This window comes from Lynx rufus, unplaced genomic scaffold, assembly GCF_022079265.1.
Source record: "Lynx rufus isolate CCGP_SWC_20201006 ecotype Redwood Valley unplaced genomic scaffold, mLynRuf1.p SCAF_17, whole genome shotgun sequence".
NCBI classification, from domain to species: domain Eukaryota; kingdom Metazoa; phylum Chordata; class Mammalia; order Carnivora; family Felidae; genus Lynx; species Lynx rufus.
Window position 1 is genome coordinate 37925495 of NW_025814831.1, and position 13145 is coordinate 37938639.

Sequence of the window (13145 nt, forward strand, 5' to 3'; positions counted from 1 at the left end):
ACACTGTGGAGTTTCCAGGGTTGGCGCTGAGGGTATGTAACTGATGAGAGAAATGTACAGAGTACCGAAGGGGCTTCCTAAGCATGTTGTTTATCATACCTTTCCCCCCCTAGCATCAGTTGTATTGTCCCATGAAAACTTTTCCTGGTTAAAAAATTTATTTTTCTTTCAATTCATTGCCTCCCAAAACGATATGACCAAAAACAAAACAAAGATCCAAGTTTAAAAAAATACATAAGCAAAAAACCTTATTTACCACTAAGACCTCTTTCTCAAACATTGATCTCACAGAGGTATGTGAACGTGGTGGCAGAGGGGCACTCAAGACATGTCATCTCACACATACAAGGACATGGACACTGGTCAGTTTTCTCTGGAAAAACACACCAATATTATGAAATGTGAACACGCTAAAAGACACAGCCACTACGGGGAAGGTCTGAGTTAGCAGATATCATAGGCACCTATATGCTGACAAAAGTTTGTTTGCCCACCTGCTGCTCGGCGAGCCTCTTCTGGATCTCTTGATCGTCACAGACGTCATAAACAACAGGCTTAGAAAGCTCTGACTCAATTCGAGCCAACCAGGTGCGAAGGTTGCTCATGTTTTTGTCCAACTGCTGAATAAACGCAAAGGTCTCCTTCAGCTTCTTCACCCTAAACGTATTTGCAGGAAAAAAAGGAGGTTAAAAAAAAAAAAAGCCCAACGTTGAGTGGTGAGAAAAAGAAGGTGTCACAGGATAAAAAGCAGCTTATGTTGGTTATTGATTTTATAGCAGGAACAGCTCTCACGTCACGGACAGGAGTTTTCACAGAATATGTGACACTTCACAAATTGCTGGTCTGGTTGATTTTCAAATGCACTATGAGTTAATCCAGCCCTACAAACATGAAGTCCTATCTTTCCCAGAGTAGGATCCCCTAAGACCCAGTACCTCTTTCTAGGGCTGCAGAGGAAAGAGGAGATGCTATCCCCGCTCTCTCTAGGTTAAAACAACCACGCTTGATTTCCGTCCAGTTTCTGTCTTGGGTATGCCTGAGATCGCGGCGGTCAGGGACATTCCCTGATGGTTTAAAGACGTTACGTGCCTGGCTCGCTTGGTGATTATCTGGCCCATGATGACGCTCGTGGAACCCTCCTCTTGAGCAAGCACAAAACATATGCTAAAGCCCACTGCATCCAATCTAAGGGGTTGAGGGTGCCACACACATATACCCAACCCGTTATGGGGCCGCTGTGCCAGGCCAAAAAGGGAGGAGGGAGTGGGGAGGAGGGACAGGCCAGGATAATCTGCAAGCACCGTTCTAAATCCATCTGCCTCCTACTCCGTGTGGAGCGGATTTGAACGGACACACACGGCGTCAGTATAATTGGTGAGCTCACTGGCGCCTCAAGGTACTGTTGGGGGGAAACGGCTTGTTCTGGGGATCTGTGGATTCTCAGCGAATCTCAGCGACTTGAAGTAATAGCTGTGACGCCAAGTTCCCACCGACCAAGACTCAGGTTACAAGGTGCCTTCAGAACTCCATCCTACAGCACTACGGAAAGAAAAACTGAGGCTCCAACTCACCAGAAATGCACTGTATTCCCTGCCACCATCATTTCTTCCCAGGTTGCCTGTGACCAGTTCCCTGGCGCCCTCCTTGCCCTCCTCCTCCTACCCACCTGTGGGTCTGCGGCCAAAGTGTACATTTGGGGTGGCATGGCCGATCCATGCATGCTCCGCTGCTTTCACAGTCCTCGCCCCACCCTGTCGTATCAGTTTAATCCCCTGACCTTTTCAAGTTGTCCAGCATGCAGTGGCCTCTCTGCCTCTTTCCCTGCACTCTGCAAAGTGGCTCCCCTTCCCTTCTCCTGGAGCCTCCAGCACGGCTCACCGAAGACACTGGGGGGCCCCTGGCCCACGTGCTCCCGCAGCACCTGGGACCTCCTGCCCTGTGTTGCGTCTGCGTCTCTCATTCGCTATCCACCCATCGCAACAGAGCCCGTGCTGGCCAGGCTGCACGGGGCTCCCTACCTCTGCCAGCCCAGTACCTCCCACACTGCCTGGTGGGCGGCGTTGACAAACATTTGTTGCATGAATAAATGCGTAAGAGCATCTCCACTACAAACGTAGACCACAGAATTGTGTGTGTGTTTTTTTAAATGTTTTAATTAATTTATTTATTTATTATTTTTATTTTTTTAAACTTTTATTTATTTATTTTTTTTTGAGACAGAGAGAGTCAGAGCATGAACGGGGGAGGGTCAGAGAGAGAGGGAGACACAGAATCCGAAACAGGCTCCAGGCTCTGAGCTGTCAGCAGAGCCTGATGCGGGGCTCGAACCCACGGACCACGAGATCATGACCTGAGCCGAAGTCGGCCGCTCAACCGACTGAGCCACCCAGGCGCCCCTGTTTTAATTTATTTTTGAGAGACAGAGCACAAGTGGGGGAGGGGCAGAGAGAGAGAGGGAGACACAGACTCCGAAGCAGGCTCCAGGCTCTGAGCTGCCAGCACAGAGCCTGACACGGGGCTCGAACTCATGAACCGCGAGACCACGACCCTGAGCCTAAGTCGGATGTTTGACCGACTGAGCCACCCAAGCGCCCCAGAATTGTGTGTTTTAATTTTTATTTATTTATTTATTTTTGAATCCTACCATCAACCAAATCAACCCTGGGGACTGACGTCTAGCTCCAGCTCTCTTACCAGCTGGTTTTCTGATTTAGGAAAAATCCTTGTGTTTCAGCCTCCTCATCTCTAGTAGGCTTCTGAGGTCCCTCAAGGTCTAGGGAGGTGATAATATCTGGGTGAAGTTACGGCCAGAGTTCTGGAAGTGAGCAGACCTGGGTCTAAGTCCCACTGCACCATGTATGGGCTTTGCACACTGCAAGGAGCCCAACTGTCCTGATTCCCAGTTTCCTGGTCATCCACCTTGCAGGTGGTTCTGAGCCCAAAAACAAAAGGATGTGTGTCAAGTCTTTGGCACAGAGCGAGAACTCAATATTAGTTCTTATTGCCACTGGGATTACACGATGCTACAACACCACCTCATTTACACGACACCGGACCTCACAAAGTCCTTTCATAAATATTTATTCTCAACAGTGCCAGGAGGGAGGCCAGCTTAGGAGGCGGCCACGGAGTCTGGTGGTAAAGAGCACAGACTTTGTGGTGAGGGCCTCGGTGTGAATCCTAGCTCTGTTTAAGCTCATCTGAAAAACTGTCAACAGCAGTTAGTCCCTTCCTTCACTGGGTGGCTGAGAGGGTTGAAGGAGATATAAATACATGAAATGCATTTGGCACTGTGCCTAACAGAGATAAATGCCCAGAAGCCACGATCGAGAGGATTTTCATGGTGGTTAAGTTTTTCCAAATTACAATCTTACTGCAAATACCACAAGGAGTTCCTTTCAAAGCCTCAAGATGATTTATTAAAAAGGAAGAAACAGAATCTGGGGCCAGGCTTGGATGCAGTTGTAACCTAGATCCTGCCTTCGTCCCTGTGGCTTTCGAGGGACACCCTCCTCCCCCCAGTATCTTGTCACCCTGACTGCCTAGGGATCAGAAATGACAGGCCAGACAATGCCAGAGGAGCTGGCAAACCCAGGCCCTATTGGACAAGGAGTCTTCCATGCAGTTTGCAAGGGGCTGCCCTTCTGGAAGCTCTGGCTGGAGAGGCAGCCCAGCCCTGAGAGCTCCCTAGAATGGAGGGGAGAGGAGGGTCAGCAGCCTCCGCACAGCTCTCCTGCCTCCACCTCCATCCAGCACCTGACCCTACGCCATCCTCAGCATCCCAGCCTCTTTATTTTAAAAAGAAAAGCGCTAAAATGCAATTCTTTAAATGGGGGGGGGGGCGGCTAACAGACAAAAGAACCTGGATGTAAACAGAGACGAAGCGACCTTGAATCCTATTAATCCCAGGGTGAGACGTACAATAAGTGGGGGTGGGGCGTGGTAGGAGGCAGGTGGAAGAATAATTTACTTGGCTTCACCAGGACTGATACTCCAGGCCAGTGACGTCCAAAATGGAGTGCTCAAGACAATCCAATGGAGTATGGGAACAAAATGTTAGACTTTCTAGTGCTATCCCATTCTTTTGAAGCGTCTACACTGGGCACACTTTAGAATTCACAAACTTTACAACCATGCTACAGACCATGGAGATATAAATACATGAAATGCATTTGGCACTTTACGACAACTACAGACCACGCTGACATGTACCTGTGCCAGGTCTGTCGTGCTTTATACACGGGCAACTCATTTAACCCTCCTGGCAATGCTAGGAGATCAGTACTATTAGCATCCCCATTTGACAGAGGAGGTAACTGTGGCACAGGGATCAAATAACTTGCCCCAGTCACATGATGATTAAATGGCAGAGGCAGGATTTCAACCTGGGCACGCTGTTCTTAGGCTCTTTCCTCGTGGCAACTCATATAAACCTACATACGCTAACGTGCACGCACGAGCCCATGAGATAACGTTAGGCACGGGATGCCTTTTGTTGCTGTAGGGAACATGATTAGAAGTCCAGAGTCGTGGCTCTAGGATACGCCGCGGGGGTAGAAGCCCGTCCACCAAGTGCTATACTTTGGGTGCTCCCAGTTGCCCCTCCATGATTTCCTTTCAGTAAGCATTTAACCATGTGCTTTGTCCTGGATCCTGTGCAGATCCCAAGGATTCAGGAGACAACTGAAATACAGATCTTATTTCCGAAGAGCTGATAATCTAACTTAGATTGAATTTCGACATTATAATAACAATATAGGAGGCGTTTCATAAATATCTTTTGAACGAGTAAAGGAGGTTCACCCATACCTTCAAATTTGTCTTTTTCATAAAACACATAGCTAGGTTCTATGTTAAAGGAAAGAGGGAAATGTCAGAGCACCTCTAAGCCATCTTGCCACAGAACAATTTGCTGCCACACTGCAAGCCCTACATGCTCCTCTTTGTATTTTATTATTTTTTTTATTACATTTTTTTTTAACGTTTATTTATTTTTGAGACAGAGAGAGACAGAGCATGAACGGGGGAGGGTCAGAGAGAGAGGGAGACACAGAATCCGAAACAGGCCCCAGGCGCTGAGCCGTCAGCACAGAGCCCGACGCGGGGCTCGAACTCACAGACCGTGAGATCATGACCTGAGCTGAAGTCAGACGCTTAACCGACCGAGCCACCCAGGCGCCCCTCCTCTTTGTATTTTAACTGCAGGTCCTTTAGCATGTAGAGAATAGTCCTGAAATGGAAATTATTCCATACAGATGAATTTGATATTAAAAGCCTCCATCACACATTGTAAGCCTTAGGTCTGAGACATAGAATGATACTAGCCGGACGTGGTCTGGTTCCATACAGGGCAAGCGAAATATTGACAGGCCCACAAATCGTACATACACTTAGGTCAAATTAAAGAGAAAGGGAAGGTAGGAGGAAAAGAAAAGAAGAACGTTGCCAAGAAGCTATAAAAGATTCACCTACTCAGGATCCAACCTTACCCCTATGTCCCAACCTCCGACTGAGGACGTAATATCCAAAAGTGCATGGTGATTTAAATAAATGTTTTTTTTGTTTTTTTTTTTTAGATAATCCCGTCACAACTTACTCTAGGAACCCTCACATGTACTGTTGAGTTTGTAGCGTATTCTATGCAGATACTGTAATCTGATTATCACCTTTCCAGGGTCAAGAAGTATGGGTCATTTGCCAACCCAGGCAACCAACCTCCATGTTAGGCCTTGTTAATATCGCTCTTGGAAAAATTTAAATCTCGAGTTCATGTTGAGAAACAAGGAAACCCATTCAGAACCCAGACCGCTGGCACAGGGAAGCAACCACAATATTGCATCACATCAACCACGGAGGCAGTTTGTTTACGTGGCACATCGTCTCTAACTTGCCCGTGTTTTACCCAGGTGCACCACATATAGAAATCCTGTTTCTCTACAAACAATAAGTGTGATTTCCCGAGTCAAATTCTAATTCTGAGGATTGGGAGAACAACATTTTTAGGTGCAAAGGGGAAGTTTCTCACCTGTGTAGATTACTGGAAGACCTTTTTATATGAAATCAAACAAAAATAAGAATTTTTACTAAGAGTAGCTACAAATTAGGAGATCTTTTGCAGGGATTATGGGTAGAAATGCAGCAGATAATCAAGGTGAATAAAGTTTTATTTTAATAGTGAGAGATCAGAATACAATACTTATGAGCCCTGTCTCCCTCTAAAACAAACAAAACCAAATCTGGTTAGTATCATTCTATGTAGCAGACCTAAGGCTTACAACATGTGATGGAGGTTTCTAGTATCAAATTCATCTATATGGAATAATTTACACTTCAGTCCTATTCTCTACATGCTAAAGCGTCTACAGCTAAAATACAAAGCCCTTAGATCATCATCAATGAAAAAAATCCTATGCCAATGTGGACAGCATAACTTAAAAAATACTGAAAACCGAGATGGTCAAAATATCTGAATTTGTGCAGAAACAAACAGCTACTCAAACCTGGGGGCAGCTGTCAGCTGCTAAAAACACCATACAGATTCTGTACAACTACATCTTTTACGTGACTAAACAGCTTTATAGTAAGATAATCAATTACTCCAAGATCTTGAAGCCCTGATTTGAGACATTCGAGCTAATCGTCTCTTTGAAGCATTCATGTCGCCGGAGGACTTCCATTTTCCACACAGCATAATCACCCCTCTCCCTTGCTTGTCAAAAGCTGGGCGCAGACGCCACGCTCGCGAGCTGACACTGGGAGAGAACCCATCCCCCCCCTCCCCATGGCTGAGCACACACACACACACACACACACACACACACACTCCACAGCCACCATCTCATCCATCGCTCCTATTGTAACCAAAATGAGGGAGCAAGAAAGGGAGACATACAGAGGCAGCAGCCGCCCCTCGGCCATATGCTGGGCTGATGGCTGAAATGGCACTTACTGTTGATGAGAAAAAACCATTCCTTCTGTTTAGGGGAAGCTCCAAGTTCCCGGCTGCACCTCCACCTCCCGGGCCAAGGCAGCCCCTCCCCCGGCCACCCGCCAGTCCATCCCCTGGCTCAGCATCCGAGCGGCCGCCCTCCTGCAGGCTCGGGCCACAAAGCAGCGCCCCCAGGAAGGGAGCCGACCTGCCTCTCGGCTCACTGCAGTTTTAATCTCCGTTTTCTCCCTTCCAATAAACAAATATCTCCAGCTCCTTCCTCTCTCTCTCTCACACACACAGTCTTTGTTCTGACGCTACAGGATTGCAATGCTGGGGGAAGAAAGTCACAGTGTTATCTTGGCTGTGGGTTATTTATGAAGTGCTGTAAACAGAGGGAAGAGAAACATTTAGGTTTGGGGCACGGGAAAGAGGATTTCTGTCCTCCTCAAGCCAAATTTTGGCTTCAGATTGGAAAGAACTGGTGAAATGGAAACCCCTGAGTCCAACAGGGATACCCTCCTAGGGTCCTCCTGAGGAAGAAATTTCCAGGGAATGCGGGGGTGGGAGGTGGGTTTCTGCCCTGCCTTTTTAGCCCTGTGCATCCTGGTTTAGGAAAAGGCAGAGCGTTCACCAACTCCATTCCTCCGCCTTTTGCAAAACAAATTCTATGTTATAGTACAAATGGAGTTCAAGACTTTGCAGAGGAAGAGATTTTGCAATTATGTCTCTGAAAATTCCTCCATATCCCTAATCTGGGTTTCTCTAGGGTATCCCAAGTGGCTGTTTACCAGAGCACCCTTGGTTTGTGTCCAGCCCCTTTCAGACTTACTCTCAGCCTTATTTGAAGCCTCAACAATATCATTTCTCATGGGTCCCTAAAGCCCAACATACCGTAATTATTATATCCCCACCTTGAAACACAGCGAGCACATTCTAGACCCGTGAAATTAAGAGCACAGGTTTGGAAACCGTTCTCCCCAAATGCAACATCTAACTGGTGCCTACACGCTTAGCTGTCCCTGGGACCTGCTACGTATGATCCCCCAAAGACTAGTACATTGGACCTGCTGATGCTGCCCGATGTTGTCCGTTCACTGACCCCCTGGTGGTTGCGGTCTTCTTGAGGAAACTCCCCAACCCTCAGGGCCCAGGAGCAGCAGCCCCATGCTCCGGAGGGGGAAAGATCAGGCTGATGGGAAGGAAAATGGAGATGGGGAGGGTGACCTCACATCTGGCTTCTCCTGCACTAAAATCTCTAAATCCTTCCAGTTGTACTGGATCAGGCCAGAGCAAGTCAACTCTATGACTAGCAGCATTGTTTGGTCTTCCAAAATAACCTTGAGAAAATACAGATAAAAAGAGAGCAAGGAAAAACTTTTATCAATTTAAAAAGGCACACATCTCCCTGCCCATTCTGCAAGGGATGGAAAACACTCCCAACACACGGTCGCCATGGTAATAACTGCTAGGTTTAAATGACAAAATTTTAATTGCTACTATTGTGAAACAGGTGGGGTTTTCACGTTTGGTAGGTGAAATGTGAAAATTATGCTTAGTTAAAAAGTTTCTTTTCATGGACCTGATTCTTCTGATAGTGAGAACTATCTAGTCTAAACAGGGAGGGATCCTATGGGAGCATGCCTGAGCAAGTCCCCCCCCTTGAAACACTGGCTTAAGGATATCAAGTCTGCTAATGACGTTGCCATCACGAGAAATTAAATTTTTTTTTTTAAATCTGTATTTTTTAGAGAGAGCATGAGCAGGGGAGGGGCAGAGAGAGAGAGGGAGACACAGAATCTGAAGCAAGACCTAGGCTCTGAGCTGACAGCGCAGAGCCCAACGTGGGGCTCAAACTCACGGACAGTGAGATCATGACCTGGGCCAAAGTCAGAGGCTTAAGTGACTGAGCCACCCAGGCGCGCCAACCATCAAGAGAAATTAAAGAGAAAGGTAAAAACATTGAGGACATTTTTTCTTAAGGAAAAGAAAAAATAAAGCCCCCGTGGTTCCTTTTTCCATAATGAACATTCAGAAAAAACAGATAAGCAAAAAGAAAACTGAAGTCACTGATGAGGCCTACACCAACAGATAACCAATGTAAACATTCTGGGGTATGTCTTTCCATCCAGTGGTCCCGTCTGTTTTAGGCACTGACAGCTTTGACCAGATCATTCACACATACTGCTAGAAAGAGTCTTTAAAAAGAGCCTCCTTCTCCTCAGCTACTTTTCCCCAGGTCTCTGAAGAGGCTCCACAACCAGCCAAAGTGACTTACCAAAGACAGACTGACCAGTGGCCACAGGGCTCCTACTTCATAGGATGAAGCTAGGGGTTTACTGAATGCAATGGGGAGGGGTTTCTGGGAAACAAAAGTAGATGGGTTTTTAAGGAGTTCAACTGTTGGGTTTCTGAAATCCAGGTAGACACAGATGAGAAGTAGGAGACTGAATTTTCCTCTGGCATCAGTCCCACTGAAGGCAGGATAGTGGGGAGGTGGGGGGGGCGGGCAGGACCCCCTTTTCAGAGCTTTGGTCTGTGCTGGCTGAAGCAAGCCAACTTTGTACCTTTTGTCCATCATCCAACATCCCGTGCCTAAAGTGTTCCCACTAATAGGTAGCCGAGCCACCTCTAAAACGGGATCACACATATTGGTAGTTCCGAAACCTTCTCGTAATTTAGTTGTCTCTCCTGCATTGACATTTTGCTGGGTCAGTCTTCAAAGATATTATCTAAGAAAGCATGAAGGGGGAGGGGCTAATAGCTACCATATTTTAAAACAATGTTTTTAAAGATTTTATTTCTAAGTAATCTCTTCACTCGATGTGGGGCTCCAACTTACAACCCCGAGATCAAGAGTTGAATGGTCTACCGACCCAGTCAGCCAGGCGCCCTAATAACTGTAATTTTAAAAAAAGTTAACTCTTGGGGTGCCCGGGTGGCTCAGTCGGTTAGGCGTCCAGCTTCAGCTCAGGTCATGATCTTGTGGTCGCGAGTTCGAGCCCCGCGTCGGGCTCTGTGCTGACAGCTCGGAGCCTGGAGCCTGTTTCAGATTCTGTGTCTCCCACTCTCTGACCCTCCCCCCGTTCATGCTCTGTTTCTCTCTGTCTGAAAAATAAATAAACATTAAAAAAAACCCAAAACATAAAAAAGTTAACTCTTCATTTAATCTGTCAAATAAGCATAGTAGTGTAAAATTAATATTTCTTGTCATCAAGTCAGATTGAGTTCTAGAATAATCACACCATACACCAAAAAAAAAACCCAAAACATAGTGCTTCAATGGCCTTTCTGTCGGTGAAATGAATAGAATGTTTTACATGAATTTAGATATCATTAAGGTAAGCAGCTGCCCAAGGGCCCATGACGATTGGGAAAATCTCCTGCAGCAATTCGGATGGAGAGCCACTTCTCGGAATTTTGATGTCTACACCCAAGGCCAATATAACCTTATGTGAGGTTAGGTTCCCCTGCTCCCTCCTTTGATTAGCGGGTAATATGGGGGAGATGTATCCTTCAGGTTCTCTGCTTTAGCGATTTTACAGAAGCTGAAGAACACCTTACAAGTAGAGAAAGAACAGTGGCTTGGGTCTAAGCCTGCTTTCTCCTTCTCATTACCATGTAACCACCCTGCACTGCGCCCCAGGCTAATAGCGTATGTGTGCAAACAGACCCATAGCTGTCCTGCTGCTCTCTCACCCAGGATCTTGTGCCTAGTTTATCAACCAAGACACTAAAGGTTCTGCTTGGCATTGTTCAAATCTAAATTCTGCAGCCTGTGCTCCCAACCCGTTTCCTTGGTGGTGACACCTTTGCGTAGTACCCAGCATGAAATCAGTGTCAGAGATCCGACAAGGAGCTAATTCCACGTGAGGCTGTGGCAGGTCTCAGCTTGCCTCAACTCACAAAGTCAACTGAAGGGTAAACCCCACTCAGAGCTTCTTAGGCTCTCAGCCATCTGTCTCACCTGGTCTTTGCTTTAAGAGAAGAGAAATTACTCTCTCCCAAGTCCTCTAGTTTTGAAGGGATTAGACTCTCATTCTGTTCTCTTCGCTACAAACCGCAAGAGTCTAGGGGAGCAGGGAGGCAACACCACTATGAGTGGAAATCCTGGCGCCTCACATGCTGGCTATGTAATTACAGGCAGGTTACCCATCTTCAACTTCTCAGTCTCCTTATCTGTAAAATGGGATAATGGTATCTACCTTTCAGAATTACAATGACGATTAAGTGAAATCATGTGTAAAAAGCACATGGTCAAGAATATAGCTCACAGGGGTACCTGGGTGGCTCAGCTGGTTGAGCACCTGACTCTGGATTTTTGGCTCAGGTCATGATCTCGAGTTTCATGAGGTCAAGCCTCAGGTGGGCTCTGTGCTGACAGGGCAGAGCCTATGTGGGATTCTCTCTTCCTCTCTCTCTCTCTCTCTGTCCCTCCCCCCTCAAATAAATAAACATTAAAAAAGAAAAAAGAAAAAAAAAAAGAATGGACTGTCACTCTAGTCTTCGGGAAGCATAATCTAGACCTTGCTCCTAAATGATCCATAAACAGATCTGATGTCATCATACCCTCGATTAGCGCCAGGTGCTCCAGAAGACTTAGGATATAAAGATGATGTCAACAAAGACATACTAGACACAATTTACTTAACAGAAACGATCGCATTCTTAAGCACTGAAATGTTCATGTCAACCGATATCTGAGACGCTCTGTTGTTGTTGTTTTGTTTTTTAAAGAGAGGGAGAGACAGAGGGAGAGGCAGGGGGAGAAGGAGACAGAGAATCTTAAGCAGGCTCCATGCCCAGCTCAGAGCCTATGAGATCATGACCTGAGCCCAAATCAAGAGTGGGACGCTTAAGCAACTGAGCCACCCAGGTGCCTCTCTGAGGCACTGTTCTAAGCACTGGGAATTTAAGAGAGTCAAAGACACTGGTCTCCCGGAAGAAAGACCTCTTAGTATCAGACACAACTGAGGGAATCCTCTCCCATTTAATAAACATGCTACTTCGTCTTACAGTCTTCTTAGGCGAAAACAATGACAACAGCCACTCAGGGAATGCTGGCTCCTACAGGCGGGTCCTGTGCCACATGCGAGACACAAACCATTCATCCTCATAGCAGCCTCTGACGTAAGCAGTGCTATTGGACATAGTTTGCAGATTTGGAAACTGAGGCTTAGAAAGGTGAGATCTGGAGTGCTTGGGTGGCTCAGTTGGTTCAGTGTCCGGCTTCAGCTCAGGTCATGATCTCACAGTTCGTGAGTTCGAGCCCCGCGTCGGGCTGTGTGCTGACAGCTCAGAGCCTGGAGCCTGCTTTGGATTCTGTGTCTCCCGCGCTCTCTGCCCCTCCCCCACTCACTCACACTCTGTTTCTCTGTCCCCAAAATAAATAAACGTTAAAAAAATAATAATAAAATAAAGGTTAGCTACCACTCAAGTTTCTACAGTAAGTGGGAAAGGCAGGATGTGCTCAAAACCTGTGCTCTTAATCCTTATTTGGGTTACCACCATGGATTTCTACAGATTTTTTTTTTTTTTTCAACTGGCAATACAGACAAGTTAAATTCAGCCCAGCCTATGCTGCCAGCCAAATCACCCTAATGTTTGTTTTGGCAAACCCTCCACTGCTAAAGAACCATGAATGACTCAGACTTTATTTAGGAGGCCAAATCTTCGGTTGAGATTGAAGGTCTTTTAAGCATTAGCCCTGATCTACCTCTCTAGCTTCATCTCCTACATTTGAGCCAATGGAGCTTCTTGTTATTTTCTGAAAGACTTCCAAGCTGCTCGATCCCTGTATCCTTTTGCTCACAACGTAACGGTCTCTGCCACCAGTAACCCTCAAGGATCCCAACCCATCACTCAGGACCATCTGGAAACACCACTCCTCTGAAAGGCTCCTCCTCATTCCTGCCCCCACTCCAGAAAGATGAGCTCTGAGCTCTCAAACCACTTGGCTTTACAGCTGCTCAGATGTCTGCTCCCATTAACGTAATTGACTCATCTTACTTCCTGTCTGTAATTCTCGTAGCCCTTAGCCTGGCGCCCTTGCTGATTGAATCAGGTTCACTTACGGTTTACAGTAAACAGTGAGGTCAAGGAAATAAATGCCAAATTATTAAGAGCATCTTATTTTCATTACTCCCTAATTCCTCATTCTCCTTACAGGTCCTCCTGTATATTCTGCATCTCAGGCGTGTTCCAAATATCTGAGCAC

General features: G+C 46.5%; 1 protein-coding gene across 1 annotated transcript in view; it reads right to left on the reverse strand.

The window, feature by feature from the left end:
* The window catches only part of SYNE2 (spectrin repeat containing nuclear envelope protein 2), a 286324-nt gene that overhangs the window by 25458 nt on the left and 247721 nt on the right, over positions 1–13145 (reverse strand). The window contains exon 99 of the mRNA XM_047079535.1: positions 495–657. Within this exon, the coding sequence (XP_046935491.1) occupies positions 495–657 (163 nt within the window). The remainder of the gene's footprint in view (positions 1–494; positions 658–13145) is intronic.